Source organism: Xiphias gladius, chromosome 24 (assembly GCF_016859285.1).
Source record: "Xiphias gladius isolate SHS-SW01 ecotype Sanya breed wild chromosome 24, ASM1685928v1, whole genome shotgun sequence".
NCBI lineage: Eukaryota > Metazoa > Chordata > Actinopteri > Istiophoriformes > Xiphiidae > Xiphias > Xiphias gladius.
This window is the reverse complement of record NC_053423.1, coordinates 11,613,200-11,632,566: the sequence shown is the minus strand read 5'-3', so window position 1 is coordinate 11,632,566 and position 19,367 is coordinate 11,613,200. Positions and strand designations below refer to the sequence as shown.

The following is a 19,367-nucleotide window of genomic DNA, read 5'->3' as shown; positions in this document are numbered from 1 at the left end:
GAAACACAGGGTCCCGCAGATTTTCTTTTCCGCTTCTTTGGGGATCAAAGAGGTGAATCGTACAGCACGTCAAAGTAAATTTCATCGAGTACTGCAATGAACTAAAAATGACATGGTAATTTTGGTGAGAAGACGTTAGCTGAAGTGATAATGATAGAGGTACAACTGGTCCAGCTACGACTACTCTCACCTAGTCCTTCATAACATACTATCATCATCTGATCAGCAATTAGCATTGGGTCCCAATCTCCTCAGCACAGAATTCATTCCCCCTCGGCAGTAAGCACAAATTTGCAGATTTTCAAACATTTGTGAAGTTTACGGACGATACTTATTGTCGCTTTAGTCTTAACACGCTTTTTTTTTTTTTTTTTTTTTTAGGCTTTTAGACATCTGGCACATGGGTTCCAAACCTTAAACACCTCACATTTGTTGCTCGCCATTTGATTTGTGGAACATTTCAATTGTAAAGTTGTTATGCGGCAGTAGCATGCAATATGATACGGGCCATAAGGCGGTTCCTGCATGATTAAGACTACACTTTTTTCTGGTCAACCCGTCTTGTAGAGGGGCCCTGTGTCAAAAACATTTCTAAATCATTTTGTTTCAATAAAATATCACAGGCAAAAAATCAGAAAGCTAATTATGTGCAATTTTATTTAGGGGTCCCATAGCAGGTTCAACTGGTAATACTCATGCTGTTGTAAACTGTAGTGTTACTACTTGGGACACAGTGCGACAACAGTTTTTCACATTGCCCACTAGATGTCAGACTACTGCTAACAAGTACAGGAAAAGGTAGCCTATAGTCAGTCTGTGTTGTAAAACTGCAGAACTCCTCAGATGAAATCAAAGTTGAACTAACCCTAAACTAAAGAAAATGTTTATACATTTTATATAAATTATACATTTTTATATTTACTTTAGCTTTTGTTTATGAGTAAACCAGTTATAATACATAGTTCAATACATAGTTCAATTTTCATGCCTTGAACTATGTGTCTAATTTTTTTTTTTTTTTTTTTTTTTTTTTAACTTTGCTCTAATGATCCTCACAGATGGCAGATAGACATATAAGTATGTTGAGTCTGCATCCCAGTGGATTATGTGATGGAAAGGTGTGAGAGAGAATGGATGCGGGAATGAAGGAATGTTTCCCTCCCTGGATCTGACAAATAGCCCCTTTCTGAACCAGACCAGTCACATGCCAAACATATCTGTCTCAATGTGCTTCTTGCACACTATGGACAATGCTGAGGGAATATTGTTGGGGGATTGGTATCGGCACAAGGCATATTAAGTAATGAGGACTTCATCTTAGTCACGTATTTGAGAGAAAGAGACGCAACAGCGAGAGAGACTCAGCTGACGTTTTGGGGACACATTACTTTTCCAAGTATCTACTCAGCACTACCAAGAATTGGAAAGTTTTGCTGTCAACACCCATCATAATAAATTTTTCCATTACTCCGCCGTCTGCGGTAGGCCAAAGTCTGCAATTAATTCAGAGATGAAACATAACACCATTGTGGAAACAATGGACACAAAGGGAGTAGCCCACAGATATGCAGTCTCGCATCAGGCTTAAAATGCAGTCATGTGCAGTAAACAAGGCCATCTTTAATAGGATCCAACCGCTTTACTTGTGATCCTTTTCCAGAAAGTTCCCACTGCAAACTATGTCTGTAACAGCTGCTATTAGAGCAACAAGCGGACGCTCAAGTCACCTGAATCCATGCAGCAATCTTTGTCAAAGACTATAAGTATTATGTATATAAAATAGGTCTCATACGATCCTCAGTCAGAAGAGGCATTCTGCGGAAGCTCATGAGGATGTTTGACGATTTCTCAAACCTCACAGGTTACCTCACAGGATGCTGGTATTTGAAGTGTGTATGAGTGTGTTTGGATATGTCTTCATCAGCCTGTTCAATATGTATCTGTCAGTCTGTGTACATTCCCAACCCTTACTGCATATTGCTGGAGTGAAACGCACTCTTTCTCCCACTATTCAAGACTCGACTTTGAGGTTCACTAGCTGGCTGTCAGACAGGCATCTCGAGTGTCTCCAGCTGCACAGGCGTCTGTGTGTGTGTGTGTGTGTGTGTGTGTGTGTGTGTGTGATACACACATACTTTAGCTCCACGTCAGCTACTGCTACAGCGAGCAGCTCTTCTTCTCTGGCCTGCTGTTTGGCTGTTTGACTCCAGCAGTCTCTCCCGCCGCACGGAAGACGTCCAGCTTTTCTGTAAATGGTCTGCTGAGCCAGAGGAGAGCCTGATAAGGGAAGAGAGAAGCTCTGACCAAGGGGGGTGATGCCTGCATGGCTTATAGAAAACCTGTGACTTTCTTTTTGTTACGACTCACCTAAGACCAGGAAATTGAGGATTTCCTGTTGCGAGGCACAGAGTTATCTGAGTTTTTTAGCAAAAGAGACAGAGAGATATTTCCGTATTGTGATACAAAGGGAGAGAATTATTGCAAGAAAGGGGATTTCTGATTTATGCAGTAACACTTTCAGCAGTTCAGTGCTTACAAGGAGAATTACATGCAATACAGGCTCCCCTTCATTATCTCATCATTTAATACATGTCTAGGAAAATAGAGAAGTATGCTGCAGTTAGAAATACTACCTGTCTTTTTCTTGGAAAGCAACAAGGCACACACAGCAGCATTTATCATTAATCAGATTTAGTTACAGTATATGCTGCCAAAATGCAGAATTAAAACCTTGATTCACTGGTATGTATCGTGGATGTCAGTAAAAGAAGTGTGTAATTTCAGGGCAACGCTTGTATTAATTGCTGTCAAATGTGCTTTTGTGTCACAGGATGTTAGTGAGCGCACATTTAATGCTCTAATGAAAGGACTGATCAACAATAAGTGTCACAGCCATAGGGACACTCTACATAATTGATCTGTTTTCCCTTTTAGATGGAGAAGATGAGGCTGTCACTCTGCTGTCAGTGAATGTGCTAACATGCAACACCCCGGAAACCCCTAGAGCTCCTGACTGTTGCGTTGAATCTGGTCCTTGGAGGTCCAGTGAGCTTTACAAATGTCATGTCCGCAGGGGAGTGCTATCACTCTTATAAGCTGCTCCCACATCAAGATATTATTAGCTTTCTCTGTGGTCATCAGCAGCCAAAAGTGCAAGCAATCATATCTGAGTTTTTCTGTTATTTATGGCCTCTCTCCAGGCACAAAAAAATGTGTGTGTGTGTGTGTGTGTGTGTGTGTGTGTGCCTGTGTGTGCGCGTAGGTCAACTTTATGATCAGTCCCTTTAGTCGAAGCATATTTCATCAGAGAACTGTTTTACATCAAGTGGTGCTCCCTCTCTTCGCAGTGGTAACAATAAATTGAACAGGATGAAGCTAATTAAATTCCAGCTGGATTTATTATTACCATGGCAACAAAACTGATGCCATTAACAGCTAAGTCCTGGTAATTTTCCTTGAACTGTTTGCTCCTTTGTTCGACTGATGGGTTTTTAGTATTACCAAATTCATTTCTCAAAATGCCAAACTATTCCTTTAAACACACCGTAGTTTGCATGAGCAACACAATGATTGACAAGAGAGTATGACCAGAGTCAGTAACTTAGGCATCTGCTTCAGATAAAGGATAAAAAAGATATCAGTGTTTTAGACGTGAGTGTCGGACTACGGTACATGTGTGAGAGAAAGGGATTAAATGTCCCTGTCACTCTCTATCACTGCTGTGTTGTGTGGAAAAATTATGGTACAAAAATGCACAAAGGCCAAACGAGTTTCTCTCGATTCCCTCAAAAGTTAGCATTTGAGAGACACTGGTTTTCGGCCAACAGTGACATTATTTTGCTTTGACCTCTGAAATGTGAGAACAAAAAAGTAGTCTAAACTGGTCTGTTTCAGCTGCTGGCTTCAGTGTAGGACACTGTACTGTCATCTTACTTAATTTCGTACTTTGTAAAGGCAAACTACGATTTTACTAAAAGAAAATACAGACAGATGTGTTGTGAATCATTTGAAGGTCTTGTCTGAGAGATCACAGGCTAGTTGAAAAATGAATGTTCCATTAATAGAGTCACTTGTCTAGCAGATCTGGTGCCATCAATCACGTAGTAGTTTCTGTCTCAGTGACACATCCATCTTCTGCTGACTCTTTGACCTGGAGCCCATTCATCCATTTCCCTTCTTTTCTCTGTCATTTCACTGACTATGAAGTACTTCAGACTCATTCCTGACACTAATTTGCTCACAGCTGTCATCCTGCTTGTCATTCTCCAGAGACAAATGGGGTTCAACGGGAGCTGAGGACAATGGAAAGAACATGCACCCTGCCAGGTAAAACACAAAGTCCTCATGTGTGCACAAAGAATAATTTACAGGTATTAAGAGGTTTCAGCTTTGGATCCTTACCACATGCTTTCTTCTGTCAAAGCAGTAAAATTTAACAAGACTTTTTAATGAGACTCTGAAAGGGATGTATGCATATATCTTAAGACACCAACTGGGCTTATTTAGGTTTACCAACAACTGAATTTCTAATTACAAACCAGAGTGCTTGTTTTAATTATTTGTAAGGAGCCACGTGGCAAAAAGCTGCTTGGAATTCTCCTCATGGAAAGTGAACTTTTTTTCCAAGAGGAATTCTCCACCTCTTGTGTTTGCTTGTAGCGCAGCAGGCAGGATGCTCTGGGCTCTAACTCTGCTGGCGGTTGAATGACGGCAGAGCCCGGTTGTTCCTTTTTATCCAAATATCTATCCTTCAACTGCTTCCCCGAAAAACTCATTTATGCCTCTGCCTGACTGAAGCGTTCCAGATCCAAATGATGTTTTTTTCCCCCGACAAAATTCTTTAAGGATTTTCCCATTTAACTAAACGTTTCATTAAGGTGTGAAAATGTTCCCGTATTGTCGTGGTGTTAATTAGAAAATTCCAAGCACACCTAACTATTAGCTATCAACAAGATCACTCAAGTCCAGCTAATAAAGAAGCTTTACAAGCAAAGTAAAAGTTTCCTTATGCAAAAATTACAAAGGTCACCGCTCAAACCTTTTCACTCGAAAGTAACATGTCACTTAACGCACAAGGTATGGCACCGCATACTCATGCTACTGTTTTGTAGCTATTATCACCAGATTTTCCTTGCATATTTTTCCCTTGCACTTTTACTTCATATTACAGAATTTGAAAAAAAGAACTTTATGAGCACAATGAACGTCACTTCCTCATTCGGCAGTATTTATGAGAATTTTTTTTAAAGGAATGGGAACAGACACAGAATCCTAGCAGGTCACATAAGAGCTTTTTCTTTTCTTTTGCTTTTTTTTTTTTTGCAATGTTTGGTTTTTGTTTGTTTTCTCCCGGCTCTCTGGACAGCCTTGGATATGATTATTGTGTGTATTGGCTGAGGCCCTTGGTTCAGCATTAAAGGACATGTTCTCATGTGCCGTTTCTGAAGCCAATACTTGGTGTTGTTGACAGCGATCTGTGAGAGAGTTTATTTCAAAGGTTTGGCAAAAAATATCAAAAGCAGTCTCATTTTGTAAGTTATGCTGTTGATTTTCCCTGGGTAATGTTACCATCACTATAATTTTGGCACTGGAAAACAGTTTTTTTGTTTCTGCCATTATTATCTCTCAGGCCACAGCTGCCATATTTAAAAATGTATAAATTCATTTCTAATCTACACGTAGAGGAAGTGGTCAGAGTTAGAGTGGAATGTCACTTTTTGCACCAAATTAAGCATGAAAGTGTCAACAGCTCAGTTGTCGGTGTGGGGTTTCTTTGACAGGAAATGAATAACCAAACTATATATATATGTTATGTTATATATGTTTCCTGAAAACATATTAAGAGAGAAAATGAATATAAACTCATATTTAACATTCAAGCCGAACTGAAAACCCCTATTTAAAAAAAAATTATTTTCAAGATGATTGACATCTCCACATCTCCACTTCAAGAATGAACCATTATGCTCACCAGTGAGCATCCAGCGCTGAAGTGGTGAAGTCAGAGTTTTGAGAGCTGCTCCTCGGGGAAGAACTGAGAATGTGGCGAGATAAGAAGAACCTGATTAACAGAAAAAGGCTATAGGAAGAGGAATCTCCCTCCATCTCTTAATTTCCCCACTTATCCCCCTTTTCTTTCTATGCCTTGATCCCATTCCTAGAGACATAGACGGCCCTCAACTCTCCTCCCTCTTCTTGTTTTTGCTCAGGGAAAACAAAAAGGCCATAGTGCATTGTTCCTTGGTGCTTACATCCACAGTAACATAAAACAAAATTCAGATTGAGACCAAGGGACTCAACTTAGAATCCCTTTTGTCTCATCATAAAGTCATCTTGAGCCAGGGGTTTTCTCATAAGACAACATGCGCTGTGCGGGTGTCTGGTTCTGATAAGTTTGAGCTGTAACTCTTCCGCTCTTTCTCTCACTGAGAGCCTTTGTTTTCACCAAAGACACACAGAGATGTGTGATGATTGGCAGGGTGACAAGGGTATTGTTTTTCTTATCTGCATTGGTATTACACTAAATGTTCACATGATCTCGGGGAAGAGTTGTTTTTTGTTGAATGTTCAGTTTATCTTGATTATATAAGTGGCCTTTGATGAAAGATTTTTCCCAAAACTTTGCCTTCATTCTGATTCAGACATGAACATCTTGAACTTCACCTTTTGCTTCAACCTAGCTGTAATGCACATCTGACTGAAACTGTCAATGAATCATTTGGTCAGTGATCAACACAAATTCCTTTAGAGCAGGATCTTCCATTGCTTTCGTCTCCAGTACTTTCCAGACTGTTTCCACGTGGTCTGGAGTGAGTAATGCTGACTGGACTGCAGCCTCTGCATGGTGCAGCAGTGGGCTACCAGATGTCAGGTTCTGTATCACTGATTGTTTCACGCAACCTACACAAACACACACACACACACACACACACACACTGCTTGACGTCCCAAACCGTTACTTGCAAGTACTTTTTAAGACTTTAAAACCACAAAAAACAACTATTTGATCCTTCTCTGTGACTGAGAAGAAAATGCTGAGCTCATCTTGACTGGTCACACACAGTTGTCTCAGACATTTCATGAAAACTAATAAATAAGATTGCATAGGTTGCCAGCTTCATGGTACATTAGTTTGGGGATGTACACCTTATTTAGACTTCTTGAAACTGGTCTTGGTCAGCGTAAGGTTTCTGTAAATGTTCCCAGGTAGTTAAAGAAGTAGCCATGAAGTTCCACATCCACTGATGTTTACTGGTGATGATGACAATGGCACCGGACCATTAAACCAGCACCTCTCGACCTTTTTTTTACTTGTGAACCCTGAATAGAAAGCAGTGTCTATAAGGTGTAAGTGGCTCCACTGAAGAGTGATTTTCTCTTCTAAAAACTGAATAATTTGAATATTTTAGAGGCCTGAGGAGGTAAAACTGTCCAGTATTTCACATGAAAAAGCAAAGATTAGAGAAAGGTCTGAAGAATAAGCATAATTTTCTGTAGCGAAAATGTACTTTTCTTACTTCCTAGCTAAGTATCAATTTAATCAATCAATTATTTTGCAACCACATTTGTAGGGCCCGAAACCTATGCTTTAAACTATCAAGTGACCTCTCCTGTTTCAACAATAATGCATAACATGTAGTTAAATTGAACTTTTCTTCACTGACTGACTAACTCAGCCATGCTTCTGCTTACATTCTCCAACACGTTTATCATACTTTACTTTCTGACTTACATGTGCCAGCAAGGGGCAGAGAGTAGTGCATAATGACACAAACTGCTCTCCTTATTTAGATCATGCTTTCAAATACAGTTCTTCTCCTTTTTTGGGTTAAGTGGTTAAAAATGTTTAGGTCGTTTGTTTTTGGTTTTCCTGGCACAAATAATTCGGCTCTAGTGTAAATATTCTGTGTTTGCGTGACTTTACTATATATATGTTGTTCTTTATCATCATATTAAATAGCAAGTTTTCAGTCAGCCTGTCATATAGTGACCACGCAGAATTAGTGAGACCCTTGCAGAGACAATAACAGCCAGAGCTCAACAGAGGAAGTTCAACACATATCAACAGTTTGGCCGGATGTTTGCGGGGAAATCTGAATTTAGGAATTCTCAGAACTCTCAGAACTTCTGCCCATTGTTGTCACGGGAGCTTTTAACCCTGGATTATTTTCAAAAAACCATCAAAGGTCCCCAAATGTTTAAAAATTACTGACATGCTACGGCGTATGATGGCAAATCACTCTGTATCATTGGTCATGATCTAGTATTGTTCACTCTATCAGAGACAGAGATCTTATGGCACATGTAAAACCCTTGTGCACAAATGTTTATGTTGGAAGTTGTGCAATGGGCAAAGATATGTTATCTATATTAGAATTAAACACAGTATAGTGACAGTGCAGTCCTGTTTCTGCAAGCGGTTAGTTCCTCTTAGTGAATCATGTATAAATTTACCACTTAAGTTTTTTCCCCCCAATGATTATTTTTTCTACATGCTCAACACCAAATATTTTGTAAAATGCCAAGACTTAAAGCTGTTCTAATCGATATTTTTGTATAAACAATGGGTCAAATGACTATGTGTATGTGAAAGGGATCGCTCATACTGACAAACTCACAGAGCATTATCACCAAACTCTGCAGTTCCCATTGCCACCTGCAGCTATTTAGCGTATTTTAAGTCACTGGTTTGGTTTTCTGGCCTGCAACTTTAATGCCAGGCAGCTCCTTTTAATGAATAAGCTCAAATAGACCCACTGTGCACTACCTGCCCAGCACCAAGCAGCAGACTGACAAAGTTAGCTGGTAAACACAGTGGGACATTTAGCCACTAAAGAGACAGATACAGGAGATGGTGGAGACCAAAACTAGTTAAAAAGAGGGTGAATACTGGACAGTTACTAGGTGGACACAAACATGACTCCAAAGTATTGCTAATGTTGCTCTGTATCTGCTTGATATTCAAAAAAAGCCACTGTTTGTAAACGCATTTGCCACATCAAGCGTGTGTCACAATATGACCATTCAACCATTCAACATTTATTAACAACACAGGAAAATAGTTTGAAAGCCACTAATGCATATACATATACACACTAATATTACAAAACAATACCCACAACATTCAAGTCTTCTTTTACTATCATAACGGTGGGCTGTTTGATTTTCCGGATCATGTGTAGAATACACAAATCACAGTTCAATTGCACAATCGTCCAGTTCTACTCCATATACTTCCTCCTTATAAGCAGAAACAATGTGTAAGTGCTGGTACAATTTGCTATATTGTTGAAGTACTTCAAAGTGCTCACATTAGAGACTAAACACTCTTGGATGTTTGGGATGCCTAACATAAGTGTCAGTTCAGCACGGTCCTCTGCTGACATTAGAAACATGGTGGATCTCAGAGAAAGATGCCCTCTACTGCCCTCCACTTGAAGGTATTCCAGTATTTTGAACTCCACTGCTGTGTCTAGACGTCATTGTCATAGACAATATTTGCGAGGCTGTTTTCAGGGAGAGCATAAACAGATTTGCTTTTCTTCTTTCTGCTTTGGGCTTTTATCCATGCAGGGTCTTGATCCCCAGAAAAGGACAGGTAGGCAGCGATGCTGTTTCTGACACCGTAGCTCACCACGTTGTCACTGCAGCTTTCTGTGCTGACCAGCTGTCTCCTGTAACGAGAGGAGATAAAGAAAGTCGCTATAAATGAGAACAGAGCATCTTAGCTTTACCATTTCCTTCTTTAAAAAAAAGGATTCAACATCTACATTAGACCTTTAGATGAAAATGAAAATTAGTTGCAGCCCTAATCTATATTCTTGCATTTGATCTTTGCTATTTTGACATTCAAAAACTGCATCAGACACCAAATAAACTACCATCTGTCAGAATCATTCTGCACTGTCATCCTGACAGGATTAAAGCTGGTAAATATCATCACCGAGCCTCTACTGTACCTGTCTACTTTCTTCCAGTCAAAGTTGCGTCGCATGACTACAGGTGGAGCTTCAGGACTTATGTCTGATTGTGGGGTCGTGCCAGACACACAGGGAGAGGTTAAGACACAACATAGGCCATCTGCAGAGTCTGAAAAAGCAGGGGTAAGGGAAGTATAACACTGTTCTCAGGCAAATGTTATGTTGCAGAATTTGCATTAACCATTCTCACACTCTATTGCTCAAGCGCACACAAAAACCAAACTTGTGAAGGGGGTGGGCTGGGGATCCTTATTCGTCCAGAATAACTGGATGATTTTTCAATATTGATTAACGCAAGGTTTCAGATCAAAATATAATCACACAGATAATGTGATAACATTTTTTTCACTTTATACGCACAAGTGGTCCATATCAAGCATGGAAATTATATCTCATTTCCTTTTTTGTTCTAAAAATGATCTGTCAGAAAAGGAGATACATAGAAAGAGGAGAACTGATAAGATTAAGTTCTATATTAAGAGCATTATTAATGACTCATATACTGTATGTTGTATATGTATGCGTAAGTAAACTTGATTGTGTGTGATTGAAGCCTGTTTTTGTGCTTGTATATGACTCTTCATGTTTTAGAGTTTTGATTCCTTTTTATTTATTTGTAGGCCTACGTCTTTGTCTTTAGTCATGTATCTGTAAGCGTTTGTGCATCCACCCACCAGAGTAGTGGTTGATCATATCCTCAAGGCACTGGAAAGTGAGGCGGGGGGAGATATAGTACCAGCTGTTGTCCAGTCTGGAAATACGATAGTGCTTTACAATCCTGTGCTTCACCGAGAGTGAATACCGACCTGAGGATAAGACAAACACCATACACTTAATAATACAAGCTTTTAATTATAACACCAAGCATTTTATGGTATGAGTTCGATGTAATTTCGCCAGAACCTCAAGAACAATGACTATCCATGACTAATGACTATGATGATGCAATCATGCGGGAAATGTTCAGGAAAAAGTTATTTTCCTCCAATGCTTAGTCACTTTGTATTTTTTTTTTTTTTTAATTATTAATGCAAGGTTTTAGATCGAAATATGATCACGCAGTTGTCAGAAAAGAATCGGCTTAATCCTTAAGGTATTTGCCTTAAAATGTGTCCTTACAGAAATAGCTAAACACTTTGAAAAATACACTTATTTGCATTAGATGATAAGATTGATTCGACTCTAATTTCTGTCCGTTATAATATAAAGCTTCAGCCACCAGCCAGTAAGCTTAGCTAACCATAAAGACTGGAAATTGGGAATCAGCTAGCCTGGCTATGTGAAACAGTAAAAAGAAATCCTATCAGCACTAATCAAGATTTTGTATCTTGTTTGTTTAATCTGTACAAAAACCTGATTGTAAAAATGACAATTTGTGGTTTTACAGCAGTAAATGGAGCAGTAACTCCTGGAGGTCACTGCGCCAAACCCAGAATTAGTTGGATTAAAGAAAAGATTAGATTAAACAAACCAGATTTAATTTGACAGACAGAGCCAGACTAGCTGTTTCTGAAAATTTCCATTTTTTTGTGCTAAGCCTACCGGCTGCTGGCTGTAGCCTCATATTTACTATACAAGAGAGTGATATTGATTTTCCTATCTAATGAAAGGGAATAAGGGTATTTCCCAAAATGTCGAGCTAGTCCTGTAGCTTGTTTCTTTGTTGTTGTTTGGGGAATTTGGCTTTACAGTAAGAAAACATGGCGTGAGAGCGTCAAAGGTCCCCTGCTAAATATTACATGGTATGGGCCTCAGACCATGTGGATCAAATTCTGATAATTTGGCCAATGGGATATTGCCTCTACTGTATAAATTGCAACAAAAACATTTATTAAAAATCTCTCCATCACAAATCCTCATTTTTTTTTCATTTCTAATCCCTTAAGAGTCCATGTATTCGGGTGGAAAAATTAGTGAATACCATTTTTTTTTTTGTCGGTTTTAGATTCAAGATGCAGTTTGCTCTTGTCTTTCTCTCCTCTTGAACTAAAACCTTTTTCTATGATTTGGCTCTGGCTAGATCTGGTTTTGGCCTCCTTCTTACTCCATCACTCTTGTCCTAACATCATCCTTTTCTAATCTTGGTACATGCTTACTTGTTGACAGTCAATTAATCTCCTCTGCAGAAACTCTACATTCTAACCATTACTGAAATCCAAATGTATCTATCCCAAATTAAAAGAGTTTACCGTGCACTCTGCCGAATAATTGTTCTCACCTCTTTCCCTGGTGCTCTCCCGCACCAGAAAGGAGCCCATTCTGTTCCCAGGTAGAAGCAGCAGTTCTTCAGCCTTTTGCCTCTCCACCCCCTCAAACAGCCAACTGATGGAGCAAAAACACGCTCAGAGTTATAGATCAAATTAAATACTTGTGGTATTTTCAACCTGAGCTGTAAATTTTCCCATTAATATAAAAGGCATACCTTTGAAATTAACTCCAACTATAACATAAAGCCCAGAAAAGTCAGAGTCAGAAAGTAAAGTATGATAAATGTGTAGAAGAATGTAGGAAGAAAAATCGTCAAGTTAGTCATTCAGTGAGGACAAGTTCAAGTTAAGTACATGTTACTCATTATTGTTGAAACAGGAGAGATTACATGACATTACCTCACTTAAGAGAGAGAGAGATCTGAGGTACGGTGGTTTGCATTCTATATGTTTTGCTGTTTTCGATTGAAAGCAAATTCAAATAGACTGAATAGGCCAATATTAGAGAATAATGTCAGTATAATTCTACTTACCCGTGGTACACTCTTGCCACATGACTTCTAGGTATGTAGTTCTCACGGCCAGTTTGGACAGAGCGAACTCTCCACCAATAGTCCTCCCTGACCACCATAAAGAGGCAAAGAGGAATCAACAACTGATCTTTTGTGTAGAGCACTTTTCCATACTGTAAATTTAGGACATCAAGTGATCCTTTTGTTTTGTTAGACTTTTTATGTCTACCAAATGTTGGACTGGATTGTTTTTGATCAAGAATGCAAAACATGATCGTACTGTACGATGACTCTGAGCTTCTCCCCCATTCTGTAGATGGGCTCGCTGACTTCGGGAGAAGGGTAGTCCTGGAGCACCACCACCATGTCGTCTTCTGAACCTGCCAAGAAAAAATATTTAAAGCATTTACAAACAGCCAACTGCTGATAAACAGAATTCTTGATTCGGAAATGTCCAAAAATGTGGAAGAAAAGACCTCTGTCAGAAATTATTGTCAATTAATCGTTTTAAATTGTTTGTTTTAAATTCGTTTTGAGTGTAACTTACTATATCATGGCATTTTTGATACTGTCAGATTAACATAGCTGCGCATATTATAAAATGCAAAAAAATAGTTTCTGGCAACCAAGAAATTAGCGAGCTTCAGGGAAGAGATCTAATATATATATATATATATATATAGATATATATAATATCACACATTTTTATTGCATAACAGTTGTTACTGAAAGCAATGGAAGAATTTTCCACTCTGCACTCTTAAAACACTTATATTACAAAACAGCTAATGTTGTTTAAAAGTTGCAGGGAGATCTTACTCTTTTGAGAGCTTTCATGGTTTTCAGTTTTGACCTTGTCCCTGGCACTCACACCTCTCATCATATTCCCCATCCTCCAGATGGACCAGACTCTGGCCTGAGGTGAGGGCAGAACGAGAAAGAGATGTAAAAGTTATCCTCAGGTCCTTTAAATTATCCACTCGTGTGCCAATATGTCATTTTTCATCCAACTAAACTTCTCCCTTCTGCAGCACCATGAGGTTTGTAACTTCCTATACACTGACAATTATCTCAACTAACAGACCCATTGCAAAATATGACAGCTGAGGCTAGATGCTATCAGACTTGATTTTCCATTGCAGCAGCTAGCTCTGTTCTCCAAACAAACAGTGATTAATGATATTGAATGAATATATTGAAAAATCCTGCTCCCACATTGCAATCGCAAGCTATATTACAAAATTTACATCAACATTAATCAGAAATACTTATTTGCGTACACGCATTTCAACAGATCCTGCCTATGTTTCGTATATTATTAAATTACATCACATAGTGCTCAGTTGACCAGAATGGAGAAATAACAGTTCCCTCTGTACAGAAGCTTTGAGCGGTTCAAAGCAGAAACAGTAGACATGGTAAAATGCAGACACCTACCTGTAGGATTTGCAGTTTCTCTGCTGTGATGGCATCAAGTGTGACGTGAGAGATGATGGCACAAACAGGGCATGGTGGCAGCGGTAGAGTCTGGTACTAGAGAAGTACCATGTTCAAAAGAGTTTACAGTAATGACCCGTCACAGAGTGTGGCGACAGCTCTGCATCTGCCTGCAAACTCACTTCCTGTAATGAAATGAGGAAGAGGGCCGGCAAAAGTGTCGCTGAGACATATAGAACAACATTTTGTGAGAAGAGCGTGCACAACACCCCACTAAATGTAGTTACTTAGATTAACTGAAGGCTCTACTGTAGACTAACATTATTTTAACATTCCTGATTCTTCTGGATGTTTTTACACTGAATTCTAAGTCAGCATGTTTTGTATTTGTTCAAGTAGAGATCATCATAATTTTATGGCTGTTTCTGTACAATAATTTGGTATTTGCTGCCTCCCCTTTTTTTTTGTTATGGAAACTATGGAAAGGATTGTAAAATAAATCAGAGCTGAAATGTCAGTTAATCCAATGACATAAATTAATTAACTATTTTGAGTCATTTGTCAAGAAAGAACACCCATCATTACCTTGTTCGACCTTTTATGGACTCAAATATTGAAGTAAATGTTCGATTTATCTGCGTTCTTGCCGAGAAGATTACAATACGTGCCAGACTATTTTTTGGCTGGTACCAGTTGTTAGGCAGCAAGCAGAGACTGGCAAGTCCAAGAGTAATGCCAAACAGTAGATCAGTTAAATAGACTTAAAAGGGACTTAAAAACAGTGTTCTTCTCCGCTATTTGGCAAGGAAACTTTTAAATTATCAAGAGGTATAAACAGAGTTTAGCATGTTTGTCAAAGTGACAGCACTTCCTGCTCCGGAAACTGGGGATCGTGAGGAATATACACCGTTGGGCCGTGTTTCAGTTCAGTGAGTGAGACTACGCAGTCGGAGCCCCGGTTAAGCACTGAACATGATTCGGCAAACAAATATTTTTGACAGATCTTTTTAATGAAATGATTCTAGTAATTCGGAACACTGAAAAGAACCGCTTTGCACATCACTAGTTACAGGTTTCTGGAAGGCAGTGACTTTCTTACTGGGACTTCTTACTGGAGGTAACCATTTTCCACTGTTTCCAGTTTTTGTGCTAAGCTAGGCTAACCAGCTCCTGACTGTAGCTTCATATTTACTCTACAGACATGACATCTATCTTCTCATCTAATGCTTGGCATGAAAAGGAATGAGCATTTTCCTTTAAAACTATTCCTATTATTGATTAATCAAAAAAAAAAATCAGCAGATTATTCTGAAATGAACCTAATCATTAGTTGCAGCCCTACAATAGATTTAAAATGAAAATGTAATCACGATGTTACCATATTGTCACTGCAGTATAGTTATTGCATACAGTACATTGAGATATGTAAAAAGCACCAGTATTCAGAGACCAATTTAGAAGCCTCCCTCACGTCCATATTTAGTGGCTGTATTCACGCATTTAAACCACTTGTATTATACAGTAAAACAAATATGAATTCCTTCTTCTTAAGCCATCAGAAGGAAAGTTTTGTAGAATATTCAAATGATTCTACAAAACTGGGAGCTGCCATGACATGTTTTACTTGTACTCTTTAAAGTTACTTTTAGTCAGACAGCCAGTCCGTTTGGCCCAATGGAAGTCAGCGTTAACCAGCGTTCATGTTTGGTAGGACACCCAGAGGTTTTATGTGACACGCTGCCATTGTGGTTATCTGCACAGAAATACTGTATGTCATATCCATGTCTAGAGGTAGAGAGAGGAGAAAGCAGAAAAAGAATTAAACTGACTGATTTGGAAATCTGTGTGATTAATAGCAGCTCATTTCAAATGAACTGTATTTAGTAATAGCTACTGATTAACTTAAAAAATTGATATAACTATGCCTTTCTTTATAGCAAAAAAGATGAGAGAACAGAGTTTTAGGGCAGAGACATGAATAATAACTGGATCTCTCATGAGTTTCTCTGTCTACCTGTCTCTCTGTATGTCACAGGGGAAACTTTTTAACTGCAAAGCTACAAAATGACAAAACATACACCGTCTGAAAATCTAGGTCTGTGACAATTTAGTGAAGCAGGCCTGCTACTGCTGTGCTGATATTTCAGAACCAAGATGTCGATCAAAATATCAGATGTAGCACTCTCTTCAACATCAACAGTATTCCTCTGTGCCATACTTTATTATTCTCAAGACAACTTAGCTCATGTATTTTCCATATTAAAACTAAAACCTGGATTAGTCCACCCCAGACTATTAGGCCTCTTTCCACTGCCACTTTTCCCTCTCTGAATGCAGACCTGTGATGCAATAAAAAGCAAAAGTACAGACAGACCAAGAGTTCAGCTTCATCGTTAAAGTAAACTTATCTTGAACTTCATCTGGGATTTTTTAAAAGTTGAAATATAGTGGTGTCATGTAAACCCTTTTCACATCTGCGTCACTGCAGCCTTTTTATAGTCTTGGTCAATATTAATTGTGTCTGAAAAAAATGAGCTGGCAGTTCCTCTTGTTGGCTGCCTGGCGTGTGTGTGTGTGTGTGTGTGTGTGTGTGTGTGTGTGTGTGTGTGTGTGTGTGTGTGTGTGTGTGTGTGTGTGTGTGTGTGTGAGCTTGAGAGAAAGAGACAGAAAAAGAGAGAGAGAGGAGAGTCATTTCAGACAGATAAATATGCCTTCGAGGAAGTACACGTGAACTGTGCTTCACATCTTGTCTAAACTGGACTGCAGCTAAACTATATTTTAGGCTGAACTGAGGTTTTTCTATTAGGTGTAGAAAAAAGCACCTCCCATGGCTTGGTGGGTGGTGGCTGATGTCAGATGCCAGAACTCACACTGTTGTGGCTGCAAGGAAGGAAGTCTTCTTCGGCTTTAGATGAAAATAAATAGATGGTCAGCATGTAGTTTGAGTGCACAGACCTCACAGCTTTATCTTTTTTAGAATTTGCAGCACTTCCTGTGGGCAGTTTAATACATTTTTTAGTATCAGAGTAGAAAACACGTTTTCTCGCTAACTGTAGTGCTATCTAGCCATGCAGTTTTTGTTTCATTTTAGCAGTAACAATGTCCCTGTTAACACTAGTTGATACCTAGACCTTCTTGTCAACAGCTTTCCATGAAAAAAATGTCTCTGTGTGAATGGACCCTTTAAATAATTAGGTGTATGACGAATGTGCTACATCAAAAAGTAGATTATAACTGTCATGGGCAGAGGTAACAAAGTACAAAATCTATATTTACCTAATAAATCATGGAAAAAATATGAAAAAAAATGCATTTGTAACAAATAGGTATCAATATACAGTAACATATGCAATAGAAACCACAGACAGTATGGAAAAGAAGGTAAAGGATAAGCACATGACATAACTTTAACTACAGGACACTTTTCAAATATACTGTATTTGCGCATGCAAGCAGTCTTTTCACTCTGGAGCATTTTCTTCCTTGTTTGCACATCTTTTTTATTTTCTGTTTTTCTATTCAGGTCCTGGCTCTTGTCACCGACGGTACCAGGACCACGTGTGTCTTTGAATGAGTCACTAGCAGACATAACACAGGTGAAACTCAAACGGTGGGGCCGTCCGCAATGACCTCTAGCTCAATGGACTCTTTGTTGGATGAAGATGAGAAACATATTCCCAAATTATTTAAGGTAATTAATCGAGATTAATAATCTTTGTCTGGAGTTGGATTAGCCAGGTGTTTATTTGGTAAATGAAATGAATAACGTCTAATAGGCTAGTGCAGTTGAGGAAAAGGAAGAAATTCAAAAAGGAAGAGTTGTAATATTATCATTTTTTATAGATGTGTCTTGAGTGAATACAAAAAGACATAAAAAAATCTTTATTCACAAAATGCTCATAAAAGTCTAGCAGGTGTTTGCAGGTGTTACACTGGACGTAAGGCTCATATTTAGCTGTCAGACTTTCCTCACGTGGGTAATTGTTAAAGAGCGCTGCATGATTGATGTCGCAGGGCCCGTTTATAACACACATTGGGGAAGTTGTAAGCTCCAACTTTGAAGATGGTCTGATTTGTAGGCACTTTTTTGTGGGCAACGCACAAAGCCAGATGCTCTCGGTCCGTGGCTGGCACTGGCTACAGTTGTCAAGGGAAGCTGTGTTGGACTCTGCATGTGTTTGAACATTTCAAGGAGAAGTGACTTCCACACCCTCTGTCAAAATTACGGACTGTAGGAATTTCCATCGTTACTTATTTTTTCTAGAAATCTAAATCAAGACGGTTTCATATGGCTTGAGGCTTTCTGGCAGGGAGTGTTTTTTGTAATGAACCTTTCCACAGTTCCTCTTCTGCTAAAAACAATACACATTCCACATGCTCGGACACCGGTAGTTAGTCTTCATGCGGTTTTTTGTTTTCTCTCACCGTAATCAGCAGTATCTAAATAAGGAAGCAGGGCTGACCCCACTGGACTTGAAACCACAGGATTGACAAAAACGGGGTGTGTTGTCTGTATGTTCATGCAAATGCAGCTTTTTTAGCCACAGTTTTATCCACAGACTTCATAGGTTTGAAACACTTAGAGCCCAAAATACTTATATAAAGAAGCCCAAATCCTCAACCAGTTAGCCTGCAATCATTAATGTAATGCGGGTACTGTATGTGGGTCATCAAAGCATCTGTAGCATCTTATCCACCAAACCATCTGCACAAGTAATCAGCTCTCCCTGCTTTCTCGCATCTATTAATGCATCCTCTGAGCATTCAAAAGTATTCCTCTGAATAATCCTCTGATGAATTTCGGCAGCAGTGTTATTTCTTTTTGCTTATTTAGTGATTTGAAATAGGTATAATAACATAGCATTTTGTCCCCGGACACACTTCAGCAGAATCGTTTTGGTAATTTTAATGGTAACATAATTGGATGAAATTGCATTAAGAAATCTGAGCCGGTATTTGCAAACCACTGCATCATTATCACAGAGTTTGCAGGGAGAGAGACCAAAGGTTTACAAAGTTGTACTATGTTGAGTCTTTTCTGGCAGCAAAGTTCCTCAGTGAATCAACAACAACAACTTTTAGGCCTGAAAACCTTTCCAGACTTGAAACATTCATTCCAGTCTGCTATAATAAATGAGACCTTACTTAATGGCTTAGGAAAGTATTACTCACAAGAATTACATCACTGACATTACTGTGAACCACGACCACCATTAAAAGAATCCAGTACA

The 19,367-nt window shown here is 38.9% G+C and overlaps 1 protein-coding gene across 1 annotated transcript; it reads right to left on the bottom strand.

Moving 5' to 3' along the window:
- Positions 1-8,854: 8,854 nt before the first annotated feature.
- On the bottom strand, positions 8,855-14,231 carry sla1a (Src like adaptor 1a). Its single transcript, XM_040121953.1, has 8 exons — positions 14,137-14,231; positions 13,519-13,615; positions 12,980-13,079; positions 12,721-12,807; positions 12,199-12,302; positions 10,655-10,786; positions 9,960-10,089; positions 8,855-9,674 (listed from the first exon to the last, which is right to left on the bottom strand). The coding sequence occupies exons 2-8, from the start codon at positions 13,589-13,591 to the stop codon at positions 9,473-9,475; spliced, it is 828 nt and encodes a 275-aa protein (XP_039977887.1). The 5' UTR covers positions 13,592-13,615; positions 14,137-14,231; the 3' UTR covers positions 8,855-9,472.
- Between the last annotated feature and the right edge of the window lie 5,136 nt (positions 14,232-19,367).

Coding starts and splice junctions, on each gene's coding strand:
- sla1a (XM_040121953.1), bottom strand. CDS start 13,591: ATGGGGAATATGATGAGAGGTGTGAGTGCCAGGGACAAGGTCAAAACT. Junction 12,303..12,720: donor GTGGCAAGAGTGTACCACGG/GTAAGTAGAATT, acceptor TTGCTCCATCAG/TTGGCTGTTTGAGGGGGTGG. Junction 10,787..12,198: donor GGAGAGCACCAGGGAAAGAG/GTGAGAACAATT, acceptor TCTTATCCTCAG/GTCGGTATTCACTCTCGGTG.